This window comes from Botrytis cinerea, chromosome 4, assembly GCF_000143535.2.
Source record: "Botrytis cinerea B05.10 chromosome 4, complete sequence".
Classification (NCBI taxonomy): domain Eukaryota; kingdom Fungi; phylum Ascomycota; class Leotiomycetes; order Helotiales; family Sclerotiniaceae; genus Botrytis; species Botrytis cinerea.
In genome coordinates, this window is record NC_037313.1 from 2,205,854 (window position 1) to 2,224,048 (window position 18,195).

General features: G+C 42.4%; 5 protein-coding genes across 6 annotated transcripts; 4 read left to right on the forward strand and 1 right to left on the reverse strand.

Moving 5' to 3' along the window:
* Positions 1 to 998: 998 nt before the first annotated feature.
* On the reverse strand, positions 999 to 3,860 carry BCIN_04g06410 (hypothetical protein). Its single transcript, XM_024692725.1, has 6 exons — positions 3,076 to 3,860; positions 2,931 to 3,022; positions 2,700 to 2,873; positions 2,208 to 2,648; positions 1,644 to 2,156; positions 999 to 1,578 (listed from the first exon to the last, which is right to left on the reverse strand). The coding sequence occupies exons 1-6, from the start codon at positions 3,383 to 3,385 to the stop codon at positions 1,339 to 1,341; spliced, it is 1,770 nt and encodes a 589-aa protein (XP_024548506.1). The 5' UTR covers positions 3,386 to 3,860; the 3' UTR covers positions 999 to 1,338.
* Positions 3,861 to 4,575: 715 nt separating this feature from the next.
* Positions 4,576 to 6,339, forward strand: BCIN_04g06420 (hypothetical protein). The gene is made up of 3 exons (XM_001557768.2): positions 4,576 to 5,151; positions 5,199 to 5,478; positions 5,562 to 6,339. Exons 1-3 carry the CDS (start codon positions 4,997 to 4,999, stop codon positions 6,003 to 6,005), a joined length of 879 nt encoding a protein of 292 aa, XP_001557818.1. The 5' UTR covers positions 4,576 to 4,996; the 3' UTR covers positions 6,006 to 6,339.
* A 349-nt stretch (positions 6,340 to 6,688) lies between these two features.
* On the forward strand, positions 6,689 to 12,763 carry BCIN_04g06430 (hypothetical protein). The gene is made up of 3 exons (XM_024692726.1): positions 6,689 to 7,359; positions 7,412 to 10,390; positions 10,455 to 12,763. The coding sequence occupies exons 1-3, from the start codon at positions 6,770 to 6,772 to the stop codon at positions 11,911 to 11,913; spliced, it is 5,028 nt and encodes a 1,675-aa protein (XP_024548507.1). The 5' UTR covers positions 6,689 to 6,769; the 3' UTR covers positions 11,914 to 12,763.
* Positions 12,764 to 14,378: 1,615 nt separating this feature from the next.
* On the forward strand, positions 14,379 to 16,107 carry BCIN_04g06440 (hypothetical protein). Its single transcript, XM_024692727.1, has one exon. The coding sequence runs from the start codon at positions 14,453 to 14,455 to the stop codon at positions 15,872 to 15,874; it is 1,422 nt and encodes a 473-aa protein (XP_024548508.1). The 5' UTR covers positions 14,379 to 14,452; the 3' UTR covers positions 15,875 to 16,107.
* A 199-nt stretch (positions 16,108 to 16,306) lies between these two features.
* On the forward strand, positions 16,307 to 17,896 carry BCIN_04g06450 (hypothetical protein). Of its 2 annotated transcripts, none has more exons than XM_024692728.1 (4): positions 16,307 to 16,705; positions 16,790 to 17,140; positions 17,198 to 17,389; positions 17,448 to 17,896. In XM_024692728.1, exons 1-4 carry the CDS (start codon positions 16,473 to 16,475, stop codon positions 17,830 to 17,832), a joined length of 1,161 nt encoding a protein of 386 aa, XP_024548509.1. In that variant the 5' UTR covers positions 16,307 to 16,472; the 3' UTR covers positions 17,833 to 17,896. The 2 variants fall into 2 exon arrangements, with proteins under 2 accessions (XP_024548509.1, XP_001557823.1); XM_001557773.2 differs by having other exon boundaries at positions 16,538 to 16,705.
* Positions 17,897 to 18,195: the final 299 nt, after the last annotated feature.

The window sequence follows — 18,195 nt, forward strand, 5'->3', positions numbered from 1 at the left end:
GAAATATCAGAGAGGTTCATATGCCAAGTATACAAAAGGGGAATGATTCAAGAAGGATGTTGATTTATTAGAAGAAAGAAAGAACTTATGGTGTAGTGGGTCCGAGGAGGGAAATCCATAAGTTATCATAACAGAAGAAAGTATAAAGCATACCATGTGAAACACCATATTCATTCACAATCTTACTACAGAAGTTTTCAGTAGTGAATAAGATCCGCAAGACACTCGACTTGTTCTCCCAGTGCACCAGAAATTAGTAGAAATCTAGAATGGGATTTGCCAGTTGCCATGACGACTACAAGATTTAAGATTGTAATAGATCAGAGGAGCGCAGTGGCAGATACGTGTAGAGGATCGTCGATGAAACAAGACGATGCTCCAACCCGACGATATTGAAATAGCTAATGACAAGAACAAATTTGGACACCATAGTATCACAATGACTTTATAAAACTCGCAGCATTCGAATAGGGTTTTTTTATATAGTGAACTTGATTACCAGATGGGTCTGATTTTGCATCCACTTCATATTCGTAAGGGTATGTATAGTTCATAGAAAGCATATTCTGAATAGAGTGACTTGTATGATTATCAAAAGGTTGTTTGAACGAGGTATTTCCACGAGGAATACATTAAAAGAGTGTATGAATGTAATTCGCAGCTAGCATTCTTCATCTTGAATATTTTGTCGCTTTATTTTCATCCCATTGCCTTACTATTTCGGAAAACGTAAATGCTGGCATCTTTCGTGGTGCGTTACCGAGTCAGCAGACCCAGGAAGAAGCAGTAATCTATGTCAAGGTAAAGTCCTCCGACAACTTCGCTCTGTATCAAAGCCGCAGTCCCTGATCAAAAATTCTTTTTTGTTGTATTTCGGATACAGAGGGGCGCTTGGCGTTAAGCATTCGAGGAAGGGCTACAACAATCTAAAAATGCAAACTTGCCATATAATTTCCCTCATTGCCCGCAAGTAAACAAGAACAAGAAGGACAGGTCCTTGAGCAAAGCTATGTATATTGTATTAATAAATGAGTATCTACATTGCATTAAAAAATTCTTAACATATCCAACTACCTCCCGTTCGTCAATCAGCAATCGCATCCATTATCATCACTATATCTGCAAGTCCCAACGCCGTGTCTATTCTTCAATCTTTGAGGTAGACGCAATGCAATCTTCCTTCCGTTTCCCCTGAAGCTCTCATCTTTCGCCGTTTGCCGTTTCATCATTTAGCTCCTTGAAAATATTCACCCACTCATCATCGTGTCGTCATATCGCTCATCCCATCACATTCATTGATTTCCAATTTACTTGAATCTCGTATTTGCACCCACCATCTCAAGATGAAGCTCCAATATCCTGTGCTCTGGCGCCAGCGGCACTCTTCTCATCATAGTTCTTCACCGCACTCGTACTATCCACGCTCACATCATCATCAAAAACATCCACTTTGGTAGTTGCAAATTTTCTCGCACTAATGCCTCTCTCAAATAGTATATCGAGTTCAGCGAAAGAGCGGCCTTGAGGCTCAGGAAGGCGGAAATAGGTGTAGATGATGCAAAGAAAACAAATTCCGCCCTAGAACTTGGTATTAGTCTATAGTATTCATCAAATGATTGCGAAGAAACATTAAATCAACATACCCAAAAGAATCCTGCATAATTTTTCCAATTCCAAGCACCAGGATTGAGCATATATGGCGTAATAACACTGCAGACAATACCCACAATATTATACAAGTTTCTCCCCAAAACCACAGTCTTGATTTGAAGTCTTCTTGTAGATAATTCGGCGACTAAAGAATAGCAAACCGTGCCCACGGTAAGTTGGTATGCCAATGCCCATACCAACATGATAGAGCCAGTAGCAAGCGATGCCTCGGTTTTATGTGAAGCTGGAACGAGACCTAGGAATCCGAGAATAAAAAGCATACTGCACAAGATACAAAGACCATAAAGGTAGAGAGATCGTCGACCAATTCCTATGCTCATGAGGAACCAGGCTCCAAAAACCCCAGCCATGTTGATACCATATTGACCCATAGCAAAGTCGTAGGATGTCGAGGTGGGCAGGCCGGCCTGTTGCAGGAAATAGGTAGAGTAGCCTGAAAAGGAGTTTCCACTAAGATTTTGCATAGCCCATACCATGCAGACAATCTGTTGAATGTTAGCTTCTAATATTTTCATATAATTCACGGGGAACTTTACCTCAGTTCTACGTCTGTCTACACCCCTGAAGCAATCCATGTAACTTGATCCTTTGGTGATTTTCTCCTCAATTGCCGTAGTATGAACCATCATTGCAATAGTCTCATCGGCATCAAAGTTTGTTTCCTTGTTTAGACTGGTCAATCGAAGAAGCGATTTCTTAGCTTCTTCGACTCTTCCTTTTCGAACAAGCCACCATGGAGATTCTGGAGCAAGTGCAATACCAACTAGGAGTGGAACTGGCCACATCCATTGTAGACTGTAAGGAATTTTATAAGCCCATTCGTCAGTTCGTGGTAACATAGATTTGATAACTCCGATACCAATGACTTGGCCCAATCCCCAACAGAAATTGACATAGGTAGTGAGGTATCCACGAAGTCCAAGAGGACAAACTTCTGATGCATAAGTAACAGTGAGCGTTTGAAAGACTCCCCATGGCTACCAAGTATTAATAAAAGTTTCTAAAAGGTTGGGTTGAGGTAGACTTACAATACCACATAGAACCTCAGCAACTTCCAGCGCAATGACGTCTTGAGCAGTAAAGAAAATTGCCGTGAATGCAATGATCAGACTCAAACAAGTCATGACCGTGTATCGATATCCAAATCTTTCGGAAACCCAGCCATTGATGAATAGACCAATAATTTCACCAACATTGGCACCCTGTTCGACACGTGAGTAATTGAATTCCAGCTGTCAGCGATACAATTGTTGGCTTACATTACTCAAACCTGCTTGCCATTTAGCTGGCACCTGCCATGTCCCATCAGGTAATTGTTCACCATACTTCTCATTGAATTGAGGAAATGCATCTGAATTATCAGTATAATGAACCTTCCATAGAGTCTGGGTCTATTGAACTTACAAAAGTTGCTCAGTAAACAGACGTCGTATCCCTCCATAGCAATACATGTCGAGATCAGAAGAGACCATCCGATAGCTTTAGGATACAACTTGATTCCCTGAAGTAGTGACATGTTATGTTCCTTTTCCGTAGATGCTCTCGCATCCTTAATCATCTGTTCCATTGATGTCGAGGCTTTGAGATCGTCCTCTTCAGGAAAATGAAGAGGTTTCTCATTGCCTTCAATGTGATCGAGATTGTGAATGTTGCCCATTGTGTTATCGGTATCCGACTGTGCGGCCAGATCGTCAGATGTCGAAGATAGAGCCATCTTCTGAATTTGGGGTCCCCAGGTTTCTTATGCTGCCTATCGTTCCACTTTCAAGTTCCAACTGCCCTCGTGCAGGACTGGAGAATGCGGGGTATGATTGTCCAGGTCTTTGGGTGTTTGATCACACTTTGACCTGGGTTGGAGGGGAAAAGAATCCTCGAATTGGAAGTTAAAGTTACAGTTTTCAAATATTTTCAGGGTTAGTCAGTAATAGCGGGGATCGACGGACTGCACGGCAACACTTAGTGGTCGAGCGATAGCGTGGGTGATGTCCGGATAAGATGCATGAAGTGTCGACAGCCAATCATAAAGAATGTTATTCAGGAAGTGAATTTTGAGTGGTGAAAATTACTTGCAATTGATCATATACGGCAATTTAATAGCACGAGGATCTTCAGTGTGATAACGTTAGAGAACGTTTTTCCGCCTGAACTTGATGGGAATTGGCAATTTGTACGCCGAGGCGTTTTTTGCCATGCCTCTCAAATAATGCGTTGGCCATTAACATTTATATTAGCTTATGATTAATTTTAAAACGGCGGTATCCCTTCTAACGTAAAGGCTTCGCACCAATTGACATATCGAAGTATGAACTAGCCTCTGGTACCTTTTTCGAATCTTCCAGAAAAGGAAGTGCCCGCGTACTATCAGATAGCGGTCTGCTACTAGTATCATATTGGCAAGATTGGCTTGAAAAGTTGGAATGGCTATCGGTGAATCAAACTTCCGAAGGCGAATTGTGTAAAGTTGGATTAAATTGGGTACTCCACTTGATGGAATAATAACCTGTCATAGGCTCTTAACTCTTGTTCTTCTCTACTTCGTAAAAGTCCGGACTTATTAGCTTCTAGTATTTTGGATTGTGCACCACTGTGAAGTTGCTTTATGAAAGGGAGTCCGGATGAAGCGAGGGGCGATGAAGGGGGTGAGCATTTCCGCTCTTTTGGTCGCTACACGTGATGACCCTAACGCGTGTAGACTCGGAGAAAATTTTGATAGCTGAATTATTGTACGACCTACCTGTGCAACATTGGATGCTGTACACTAACTTCAGGGCTGAGATTGCATGATAAGTCATGGGAAGAGGTCGTGAAGCTGATGATAAATCGATCAAAGTCACATGATCATAAAGTGGAACATTTGATCTTCACACTGACTCGTCTGGCAACTGATTTGTTGTGCCATGCCACGATTCTTCCGAACAACTCAATAGATTATAACCTTGATACACGAAAATGACATTGGTAAAACACGTTTGTCTACTTGATTCCACGCATTTTCTATGTTCCAACAGCCACGCACGAATTTGGCTCATCTATCATTGCAACCGACATCACTGTCACCATGTACGGCTCAGAAATGATCCAACATTTCATCCCTGATATTACTCAATTTACATCATTGTTATCGGACAAACGCGTGATCGAGGGTGCCGTAGGGAATCAACGCATGCGCCAGTGCCTCAACGCGCTTCAATACACTGTTCAAACCGTCCTAAATATCGAGTCAATCTATTCTATATATTCAATCGTTAGTGGTTGTAATGAACACTTTGAAAAAGTCGTATAGTAATCAGAAAAATATTACTTCAAATCATACCAAAAATTAATAATGAAGAGAGCTTTTGGGAAACTTCGATTGAAAATCTCGAAATGCAATGTCAATGATCCACAGCCACCCCCCTCTAAACCCGTGCCGATGGTACCCCAAGATCCAGCATCGATTGGTCTGAAAATGATACATGATTCTCCCGATGCAACTATTGAGTATGTCTCCAAATTCATCTTTTATCATCAATAACTAATATTTCCAGCATCATAGCCATCCACGGCCAAAATGGACATCCCATCAATTCCTGGACACACAGCGATAATGGAGTACTTTGGTTACGCGATCTTTTACCTGGGATTTTGGAAGCACATTCAGGCGTGAATATTCGAGCACTCAGTTTTGGATATGCACGTCGAGACCCCGTCGAAGTTATCGGCGCTGAATTACTGAAGAGCGTTGGCGAATTAAGAACTGAGACAAAGAGTGAGGGAAGGAAAATAATTTGGTGTGCGCACAGCTTTGGGGGTCCTTTAGTACGGGCCGTATGTATTCTCTCGATCCGATATGTTTCATATTGCTCCTATCTTCTTGCATGTTAAGAAATGACTTGTGCTAACGAAATCAGACAATGACCATCGCTCCGCCTTCCAGCGATATCCAAGTCTCAACCCACGCCTTTTTGTTTTTCGGGGTAGCCAAAAATATGGGATTAGAAAATCTGAACACGGTGCTTGCATTGCCAGAAGCCACATTGAGTAGCGAGATGAAGGAGTTGAGGAGAGAGATGATGTGGTTGAAAAACGGAAGTGAAAGATTTGATCGATTGGGTGAGCATTTAGATTGGGATATTGTGTGGTTTAGAGAGGTGGCAAGCGAGGAAGGGAGGGTTAGGCATTTGGATACGGTAGGTGAGAGAATGAGTGAAGATGGGAATGGCAAGCTTGAAGTCGTGGTTAAATTGGGGAAGACGCATGGCGCTATGGTTAGGTTTGCTGACGCTGAGGATGATGATTTCATGGTGGTGGTGGAAAAGACTAGGTATATGGTAGAGAAAGTTACACGAAGGTAATAATACAGCCTGGAGCTAATTCATAAAAGCCCCCGAAGCCCCCAACATTTCGTCATCTAGAACTCTCAAGTTCGCGCGATGCAACATCAATTGTTTTCAAATGCACAAAGAGGGTCTGCGGCTCGTTTGACCTTGATTTCGTCCGAGAGGCGGGGTGAGGCTCCCCAAAAACATTATGCTTACATTGGCTCAAAATCAATATTCAGAAGGCTTCAGCCTGCGGTCGCTCAAGGCGCAGTAGCAACGGGCCAGGTGATGTATATCAATTAGATGAATTCTGTTTCCGAAAAATTTCATGTTGCAAAATCATTGGTAATTGATGTGTCTAATGTCAAGGGGGCATATTGAACTGTCTTGGGCGCCTTGTAGTACATAATTACAGGCACGAGAGGCAGGAGATTGGTAGAAATCTGGCTTACAGGTCGCACGAAAATCAATTCGTTGAAGTCTAATCTGCCTTACAAGTTCTTCGAACGTCGGTTTCAATTCTTTGAAGATAGAAGCTTGCGTATGTGATCAACAGGGTCACAATCATGCAGTCATCAAGGATCACTTTCCCCATCCGCAAAGCTCTACAGAACTCCGCCCACTACTCGCGTAATGATAAGTAGATAAGATAATACCATGCAGCTTATTTGCTAAGCCCAGAGTCTTGGTGGGTGATACATATAGTGTTGGCCAAAGAAAGGTGTGGAATCATCACTTTGAAGAAATCAGCTTCTTTCTTCTCTGATGATGAGACCTTCCGTTATAACGATTTCTTGATGGACCCTATCACAATTCTGGGAGCTGCAAGCTCGGCAATTGGTATTGCAAGTTTTGGCCTCCAATTGGTACAAATCCTGACGAAGTACGCGACTGATGCTGGCGCAGCCGCACAAAATCTCAAAGCAACATTGACAAACATCCGTGCTGCAAGTGTTTCCTTCGAATACGTCAATCATTTTTTGAAACAGGAAAGTGAGCGCTTAAAGTTGGGACAAAAAGCGACACTTAATGCGCGCGGGATCAGACAAATTCAAGGTATTACAGACGATTGTCTCAAGGTATTTTGGAGAGTGGAGGCATGGGTCTTGTACAAGGACGACTCAAACGAACTGGAGCTCAAGATTGCCAATAGGCTGAATGAATACAAAGAGGATGTGAAATTTGATCCAGAAAGACCTTCGCAATTCCTGAAAGTCGATGAAACTTTAGCGAAAGTCCGCAAACTCAGAGAATCGTGGCTTGCAAGATACTTGTCCCCGCTACAAACACACAAACTTCTTCAATATGCAAGAGAACTTCATGAACTTCAAGCAAGTTTGAATCTGCTTTTCACGGTTATCAGTGTCAGATTGAATGGACCCAGATCGTAAGTCTAGATTTTTATTCGCCGATATAATATTGAGCTTACACAAGTATAGAGGATCAGCTTCTATTAATGCCATGCATACTGTACCGTATGACATGACTTCACGTGGTATCGAGCAAGTGGCCGGAATGCGCCCAGAAGCAACAAACTACATGTTTCATTCCAGAATGAATGATTACGAAACGCAGCATTTGAACCATAGGTTCATCAACCAAATCGGTAGAAAGCATCTTATTCCTGTAGCCAGCGGGATACGATATGTTGACAATCCTTATACCTATATTCCACAGAGTTTCTTCCAAAATTCTGAGCTGAATCAAAGAGAAAACATGCCCTTTCGCAAAGTTATTCCTCCGGCTGTTCCAGATGATCCACTGAACTCTGTTTTGAGAATGGATGCTGAGACCAAGGGCAGCTTTCTGCAAGGCCAAGACTCCAAAGGGAAAACAAATGCCGGATATGCCATGGGCCCCGGCAATCAGACAATCGACGCCGCTAAGAGTTATATGGCACATCATGATGCTGAAGCGAGACTGAAGCCTGAACTCATGAAAGGTATGGGGAATTATGAAACGAAGACATATTTGGATCATTTTATGCCAGTCGAAAAGACAAGAGATATCGACAACCTTTCCACAGTGGCACAGCGAAGTACAAAAGCTTCCATGAATGTGGAAGACGAGAGTTCAGCCAAAAAAACTTCCAAGTACCCCCCAAATCAAAAAGAACACGAACGTCCGAAAACCGGAGCCTCCGCCAAATCTTGGTATCCGAAGGTTTCTACTATTAATAATGAAAGTATTGTTCCAGCACAGGCTATCAACGCGCCATCGGTCAAATATCAAGTTGGCTGTAAACAAGCCAACAATATTTTGAGGCCAGCAATGCAGATCAACGATATCGAGGTAAAGGACAAAACAATCGATTCGCACAATGAATCAAGAAATGAAGTGCCACGGCACGCTCATGTTTTGCAGGCAAAACAGTTTCAACCAGAAACATCGCATAATCTGGAACCAAATATTTCCGTTTCAGAGAGTCGACAAAAGATTCCTGGTTCATTTAATGATAACTCTGAAGATCTCATCGATTTTAGCGACAATATCCCAACATTACAGCAACCCACTGCAGTCGCAATTGATGAGATAATTCAAGCGCGAAACTCAGGCCCACAAGCCGTTCAGTATGACCTGCTTTCTGGTGATCTAGATGAACTCCGGGCAGGAATAATAGGAGAGTTAAAGAATCCTACAATACCAAAAACATGCTTTTACGACACACCACCCAGGGCAACTTCCGATGACACTGTAGAGACAGTAACGGCAAAGGTACTGGCTGCCTTGGCGCCTATTTTATCTAACCAGACACAACTTCACGATACCATCGATCAGCCCGATCGCAAAACATACGAACGATTTGCCATTAAGAAGGAAGAAATCGCTGAATCGCTAGAGGTGGCGAATCTGCCGGTGATGGAGAAGTTCTCAGACAAGAAAAAAAGCATTAAGTCGCAGGATAAAATCATCCCTCAAAGCAAAGCATCAGAGGCGTCAATAAAAACTTCATCCTCGTCATCGACTAATCATCGCTCTCAACAAGACATTGAAGGTAGTTCCTTAAAGACATCCAACAAGCGAAATGAATTGTTATTCGATAATGTAAGCCCCGATTTTTCGCCGCCCTCGAAGTTCAGAGAGCCCCCCACAAATTATACGGCATCTGAAACATCCAACTCTATAAGCAATGTTAAATTTTCTCAGGTTGGCACTAGCCAATCATCGGGAAATAACTTTTCAAAGCACAATTTAATCAAGAGTGGTGGCCTCAAAAATATCTTTAGACGCAATAATCTTGCGGAAGATGACATAAGCAGGATGATTCCAGAAGGTACCTTTCTTACTGCATTTTTCATTAAAGGCCAGAGCTATCAGCAAATACCCACCGTTAGGAATTTCAAATTACGAAAATCGGAGATCGAACGGATGCTATCGCAAACTCCCCAGCAGGATTGGTGGAAGGAATTTTGCTTTCTTGAATCAGCCGAGACCGCTAGTCTGACCCAGATTTTGAAACCTCAGGGTAACTATAGAAAAGCGCTCATAAGCCTCAAAGAAGTGAAGAAACATTCCAGTCGATTGTGGTCGCGGGGTGAAAAGGGCCACATTGCTATTGTTATCAACAAGCCTCTGGCTCACCTTGATTTGGCGCCAGATTTTGGTCTCGATTTTAGATCTGCACCAACTCGAGTGGATATGAGCGACAATGGTAATGGTAATGGTAATGGTAATGCGTTCGGTCCCCAACAACTTGGGGAACTTATCTCACGAGCTATAGACGATAGAGATTGTTTGTATGGTGCATATACAATTCACCCAATACTCATTGAAAGCTCGTATCAGTCTCCTGATTGGGTAAATGCTCATGGCGTCAGACAACATTTCTCGGGAAGACACATACTTGGAAGAATTCTAGAGCTAAGCACGAGTAGTGGGACAGTCATCACGAAGCTTTTGGATCTCACAGTGCCACAACAAAGACAGGTTCAGAAGATAGTCGACTCAAACAATGAAGTCAATAGTAGCATCACATGGACTCTTGCACAGCTCGAAGTCGTCTATGGGAAGTGTCTCAGCCCTGTTAGTGACGGAATCCTATCAATCACAGTATATCTTGTGGGAAATTCAAATGAACCAGCAGATAACACTTCAAGATCGGAGAAGAGCGGTTGGACTATGAGCTCCTCCTCAACTTTGAAAGACAGAGGTGCCGATGATATCCAAATAACTTCGAGCATTAAGAGTATTCATTTTACAAAATCGTTAAAATCTCCTCAAACAACATCTCCGGCATTTTTGAACACCGCCACTGAAGACACGGAACCAATCCCTCCGAACTCCCCCAAGTCATTAAGAAGTATTTCAAGTATATCTGATATTTCTAAAGTTGATATTTCTGACTCCGAGCGAACGCTTGATGATAATTACGAAATTTTGCAGATTCCAACGAATGCGAATGCTGCTGCCATCAAAGAGTAAACAATTATTTCTTCTTTATCATCCCTAGAAACTATGTCTTCAAGTGCTAATTTTGAGAAGCGCCCATATCTCCTTGCGCAAGAACTCTAATTCAAAGTCGAACCCCTCGGATCCTTCTACTAGGAAACGCTTCGTTACTGCGGCCTCGAGGGCGCCCGACAAACGCGAAGCTTACGACGAAGAACACAAGCTCAAGCAACCACAACTAAAAAGACAAACAAATCATCCAATAGTAAACAGTAATCCATCGGTGAAGTTCAAAAGAACAGAATCATGGGTCGAAGATCACAGAGAGAGAGATCACGCGACTGACGACGAGGGCCATCATGATAGACGGCGCGTCGGCTTTGCAGAAAGTCGTAGAGTACCTCTGCGACGGGGAATAAGGAGCCCTGAGCTGTCTGAATCAGATGGTCATTCCAGCTCAGATGATGAACTTTCACAACGAACTCATGGGGTGGGAAGAGTACCCTACCGAAGATTTCCTCAACCACTGGCCAGATACCGGGGCAGAAATTCAGCATATGATGATGATCCAAGACACGCATTATCTAGGAGATATTCTAGATCAAGGTCTCCGTCCCTCGAAAGTGGCTCATCAGATGAAGATTCAAGATCAGAGTCACCTTGGAGAACCTCGTTCCGCGGCAATAACTCCAACAATCCCTTCATCAGAAAACCCACAACATCTGTTCCTCGCCCAAATTCGCTTGCTGGAAGAAGTTCACGAAGGCCTCCATCTCCTAGGAGTGAATTATCATTTGACAATTCAAGGTTACGATCACCAGAAAGAGGTTCCTTACATCATTATAGCAATCAACCTGCACGTTCATTTGCTGATAGAGCCTCTGCGTCAAATCATCGACCAAGCGGATCCCTGCCCAGAAGAATGGCCTCAGTGGCAAGACCTGTGACTGACAGTGTCAATTGGCGACAAAGTTATGAACCAAACCATAAAGGGCCTCAGCCAAACAAATTTAGTGGAGCATACAATGACTGGAACATATCCAGAAGAATTCAACCACCATCACCTCAGCCGTCACCTCGGCCAACGTCTTATAATCTCCCATCCCAACAATTTATACAAGAGCCTATTATTCCATTCGATCGAAGACCTGCATACTACCCTGATCACTATGATGGAAAATCATACGACCCTTATGGAGCATCAGGGACTGAACATACTGACGACAATATTGTGCAACAGCTCTTATTGGAGTGGACACCAGCAGGCGAAGAGGCTGAGGCAGCAGCAGCAGCGCAGAACGCAGATGAGAACAATAACTCAACTGCAAATCGAAGTTTGAATGATACGTATAATATAAGTTCTAGAGTCCCGAGTCAAAACCATCAAACGGCCCAGGAACAAGTCGAGAAAATCGAGATACCTGATGCCACCAAGATGAATATTAAAAGTGGAAGACGTCCAATGGCAACAGTGGAAGATGATTCTGGAGAATTTTCGGATTTTGAAAGACCTTCATTGTTTCCTCGGCGTGCGATGACTAATTTCTTTTGAGCTGCGCAGTAAATTGCTCTAGGAACTTGAAGACGTGTTTGTGTGATAAGCTCTAAAAGAATTAGAGCAAGCTTGAGCGGTGGTAATGAAGGCATAGGTCATGCATGTGACTACTTTGAAATTTCAGTTAATGTTTTAACTAAATACAATTTCAGAGTCTTTTCTTCTTGCACGAAAACAAAGCTCCAAACGTGCGGAGTTAAAAAGAAAAGGCGGGATTTTGCAGCTTTTATCACGCGTCAGACGCTTCGCATTATCAATCTAAAAGCAAGAGTATATTCAACAGAATATTAATACTAGAGGTGCAATTCTTGAGCCATCTCTATTGATATCCCCGCCCCCAAGAAAACTGCGATAAATCAATTCTACAAAAAGTCCACCGCACTTGGGTATCTCTCAAAAAGTCATGAAATGAGCCACATCTCGAGATCATGCCCAGGCTAAAACATGCACCCGGATCTGGTCCACATAAGAACCAAGACTCTGGTACTTATGATTGTCATCCTCTACATCCAACAAAAGTATCTAAGCTATTATTGTAAAGCTTGATAACACTAATTTTATGAAACGCTTTCAAGCCCTACCATATTCGAACCTTGGAATTCTTTTTTATAATGAATAACTATTATTCAAATATGCGATATCTCTCGATGGCGGGTTTGGATTAAAATTTCTTTAAAGAGAGCAGTTGCTGAAAGCATAATCTTCTCCTGGTCTCAGTCTCAAGTCCCAGTTGTGCTTGCTTTTCTTTCATTAGTTCCCTCTACCGAACGATAGAACTTTTCCAGATCTCATTCACAACGGTTTAAAGACATGTAATTAAAAAAACAATATCTGTACTCATGATTCAACAGCAAAATTATTGACTACGCATTTTTTAAATATGATCTCGCAAGACCTTTGCGAATTCTTAAGCCTCATGCCGAGAACCTTCTACAATAATAATTGTACTCCGCATAACCACAAATTCAGACTTCTGTAGAGCATATTTACTACAAAATGTCTTTGGAAAGCTTTCTAAATGAGATTGTTGGTGAAATGCTAAAAAGACTGATGGAAGAACACTATAGTAATGTTTATTCCCATCCAATACTATCTCTTAACAGGTGCTCAAGATACCTTTACAAAGTTTCTATTCCAAGCTTGTACCGCAAAGTTGTCATAACAAGCCCCGAAATGTTTGACCTATTTACGAAAACTATCACCACTGGTCAGAAAATCGCGGTTTTGGTGTCGTCACTAGACTTGACCTAGTTTGATGGTCATCTTGGTCCTTATGATTGAGATACCGAGGGAACATGCTACTTTTTAGAGCCGGTAGATCATACGAATGAACACTTTCCTTCTTGTGTTTTAGTCAGAATCATCTAGGACATTTGTGGATACGATGGCCGCAAACACACAAGAATAACTCGTTTAGAGCATTAAAATCCATGGAAAGACTGTTCATTGGAAGTTGTTGCTTATTCGAAAAAGAATTCTTTCTGGCATCTGACAGCTATATTCCTCAAAAGTTTAGATGTCTTGAAGACATTTCATTCCAACGCACAACCATGGCATCTTTACGGCGAACATGAGTCCAGCGTCGACTTTGGAAAGATTATTGAAGGACTGTCTCATCTCAAGCATACTTTAAGAAATTTGAGAGCATTGCTGGGTACTCATGCACAGAGAAGCTCGGACTTCTCGGCCCTAAAAGATTTCTCAGCTCTCACAGTATTGGAAATGAGTGTTTGGACTTTTCTGCCGGCTACCAAAAATGCTTTGTCGCCAGTTCTAGGCTTGCCTTTGAACCTCGTATTTCCGCATGAGTTGCAATCGTTAAAACTAAATTGTAAAGGAATAAACGTGTGTAGTCCAGAGAATATAATGCAGCTAATGAGAAGGCTGGTGGAGGAAATGAATGAGGGTACGACAAATTTGAAAGAGCTCCTTCACAAGCCGTATACAATGCGGACTATACCAACGCCACTCATTCTTAGCTAAACCTTCATTTGAGTGCCAGGAGGATTCGATTGTTCTGAGAGTTTTGTAAAGACCAAAATTATCCCTATTGGTACGATAAGTAGAAGATTGAGAGTGAAACTCAACTGTGTGTTAGAGACTAACTATTCTCATGTGTGTGGACATTTTTTTTAATTTGAACTTGCAAATTTCAATGTCGCGCATTGTGTATAGACTTAGTGTCTTGATTCTATGACTTACCTCCCCTCGAATTTTATGAAGCCCTTCTAAATTCACAATTCACTTTCCTTTTAAGAGACTTTACAAAGCTTCGTGTTCGTCTATTCTTCAAAATGAATGACAACTGCGATGTCTGCATTTGGAAACTAAGAGACGGTCACTATTCTGCTCCTGTCCTTAACTTGATTAATGTTTTTTGGGAAGGCACTGTGCGGTGAACCACAACCTTCCACCTTGATTGAGTGGTTCAGTTACTACAACAAAATGAAAGAATAAACAAAGAATATACATCCGTTGCAAAACTTGTATTTTGAAATCATTTTTGGATAGCGAAGATCTCTCACCGTACACCAATATGGCTAAAACACTCGAAGACCTACCGCGTGAAATGTTCACTAGTATTGGACAATTTCTACCAAAAGATTCCCTTGCAAGACTAGCACGATGCTCCAATCACTGTTATACTTCATGTATTGAGTATCTATACTCTCACTGCACTGTGAGAAATCGGAAAATGTTGAAGGAACTGATCAACACTATTCTCAATAGACCGGTAATTGGACCCAGCATCCGTTGGCTCGATCTACGCCACTTTAACTTGACAGATTTGTATTTCATACCCCCCTGGAAGATAACTTCGCTTGATCTATACAAAAAGGCTGTATTGGTGCAAAACAACTTGGTTTCTTGGGATACCCCTATCTGGAAGCGCGATTGTTGGATGGATATCTCATGCTGGGCTTTGATTACAGTACTTCTTTGTCTCGTTCCAGAACTCAAGGTACTGGGGCTTCCAGACCTAGAACCAGACTTACGTGGTAATCAGGAATACTTTTTGGGGGGAGATTATTACGAAGTCTCTGCATTCAGTGACTTCATTACTCAACTCACAGAAGACCAACATACTGAATCTTCAGACAGCGCTTCTCTAAGAGTGCTTACAAAATTGGAGAGCATAACAATTGGACTCGATTTTCACCCCAGGAGAACGCAATTGAATTCCATCATGCCACTTATGGCCCTGAAATCCGTGAAAAGATTCAAGGTTGTCTGGATGTGGCATTGCTCCTGGATGGAGATGTACCGGGTAAAATCCTTTACACCGATACCAAATATTGAGGTTTTGAAGTTTGATGAGTGTATTTTCAGCGATGATATCGTCACTTTCCTCGGACGTTTCACAGGCATTCAAAGATTTTGTTTGAGTGCATCTCCCAAAGCCCTAGATGAGATGCTCAACGACGAGTCCCTGTTTCTTGACGATGTTTTGGAAGGATTAAAATCCTCGAAACACTCATTAGAATACGTCGATGTTAGGTCTGTTCCTTGTTCAATGGATGACCAGCCTCTCTCATTGTCTGAATTCAAACGACTACAGGTTGCAAAATTTTACCCACCTCCTTCAATATGGTCGAGTGGAAGCTTTCCTGAGAATGAATCTCGGTTGAGCAATTCTTTGCCGCCCGGATTGAGGATTTTGGCATGGGAACTATTTCATGTTATCCACGACGTTATTAACTTGAAACAACTCTATGAGCTCGTCGCCCAAAAGGAAAAATATACTCCTGAACTACGACAGATTGAACTGCTTTGGAGCGACTGCAATCCTAGATATAGGTGTAAAGATTGTAAGAATAATTGCGAATGGAACGAAAAAATCCCATTCTATACGGAGCTTATTGCAGAGTGTAAAGCAAAGAATGTTCGTATTTTCTCGAATCACACTTCATGGAAGGGTAGCGGCACCCCTGATCCGGAAGACTTAGAAAACAATTAAGGACTTCTGGGGAGGTTATAATGGCTTTCCAGTTGGCGTTCCAACTTCCGCAGCCATTGTGGAAACTTGCAGAGTAGGCCACGAAGCCTTCGTACATGTATCATTAAGATTTGCTGGCTTTAAGGGGGAGGCTTTAAGGGGGAGGCTTTAAGGGGAGGCTTCAATTATTATCTGGGTTGTACTTCTGACTAAGTCGTGGGGATAGAACCTTGTCACAATACTCATTCAGCTCATAACATTAACCTGATCTGTGCCAAATCGTGTGGTTTATGTGATTTGTGTGATTCGAAATTCACATGCTTTGATATCCATTGATGTGCTTGACCAGATTCTAGGTGGTGGGGTAATTATCTGTACTTACAGGGGCTCTTCCGAGGAGACACCACTAAGAATATTTACGCTAAAACTTTAAAACGTCATCACCTCATACCTGTCACCACATCACCACCAAACCCACCAAACCATATCGAATGAAGATCATTGTCGTCGTTGATAGAGCTTTGCATACATGTACAACAATGTTTGGTCGAAGATTATGTAATTCTGCATGTAATTCTGACGCTTATGGTGGGGTTTCGCCTTGGAATGGAGTTAGGTGATGAAAATGGAGATATGGGACGAACGAGGGGATACGTATAAAGAGAGCAGAGGTGCCCACCTTAAGGGTCTCCTACCTTCTCGATCGAAAAACTATTCACTTCAGAGAAAATATAGACGATATATTCACACAAAAATATCGAAAATGCCTCGCCTTCCAACTCGTAAATTGGGCAGATATGGCCCCGAAGTGGTCGCTCAAGGCTTTGGAACCATGGGCTTAAGTGCTTTCTAGTGAGTTTTACCGACCCTTCCTCATATGTCCCCTCACGCAGCATAACTTCTTGATTTTGTTTAACCTATCTAACTCCTCATCAGTGGCAGTACCGAATCCGATGAAGAGCGTTTCAAGGTCCTCGATCGCGCTTATGAACTCGGACAGACCAACTGGGACACCGCAGACATGTATGCCGACTCCGAAGATCTACTTGGAAAATGGTTTAAACGCACAGGAAAGCGGGACCAAATATTCTTAGCCTCCAAATTCGCCTTCAAAGCCAACGCAGATGGAACTCGTACTTGTGACACCAGTCCGGAATACGTAAAGGCTGCGTGTGCGAAAAGCTTACAAAGACTGGGTGTTCAAACCATCGATCTATACTACTGCCATAGAGTAGATAAAAAGACACCTATCGAGAAGACAGTGGAGGCTATGGCTGAGTTAAAGAGGTAAGCCGCACCCACCAACATACGTTGTTGAGTCCGTGCTAATGATCATACCAACAGAGAGGGAAAGATTAGATATCTAGGGCTCTCAGAAGTCAGTCCAAAGACTATCCGTCGTGCAGAGAAAATACACCATATCGATGCCGTGCAAGTTGAATATTCTCCATTTTCTTTGGATATTGAACAGAACGAAGTCTTGAAGACCTGCCGCCAACTTGGCATTGCCATTGTTGCCTATTCACCTCTTGGCCGGTATGACTTCGATTTAAGCAGTCCCCATAACTACGTATACCATGCTAACTGTCTATAGTGGTTTTCTCACAGGTCAAATCAAATCCAGAGCTGATTTTGAGCCTTCCGATTTCCGTCTCAACGCCCCTCGTTTCTCCCAAGAGAATTTCCCAAAGAACCTCGTGCTCGTGAAAGAGTTGGCAAAGATCGCATCTGAGAAAGGCGTTACACCGGGGCAGCTCTCATTAGCATGGTTAGCTGCCCAAGGCGACGACATTATTCCGATTCCGGGGACAAAGAAAATCAAGTACTTGGAAGAGAATATGGAGGCATTACATGTGCAACTTAGTAGACAAGAGGAGAGAGAGATTCGAACAGCTATTGAGAAGGTCCAGATTGGTGGCGCGAGATATCCAGAATCCATGAATGGATATTTGTTCGGTGATACCCCTGAGTTGCGATAGTTTGATAATTCGTACCAGCAGTTGTCTTTCAGTTAGTTTAGGTTGAAATTATTAGATTCCCCTATTCTCTTGGTACTAGACTATAACGTGACTCTTGGGCTAAATAGAATAGTGATGGTTAAGTGTATTGATTATACACCAGATGTTATTTCATAGTGAGTATCACAAAGCTTTTCCCAAAAACAGGCGCTATAATATTCATAGTCCTATAAGTCAGACCCTTTTAACATGACTGCCGGCTACATGATTCGAACAGCGTCCCAAATTGACACAAGTCACATTACATATGTGCCTTAAATGCGCAATCCATACTAGTGTGTCGAAGATTACATGCACTCTTTCTTGATCGTGAAGTCTGGAACG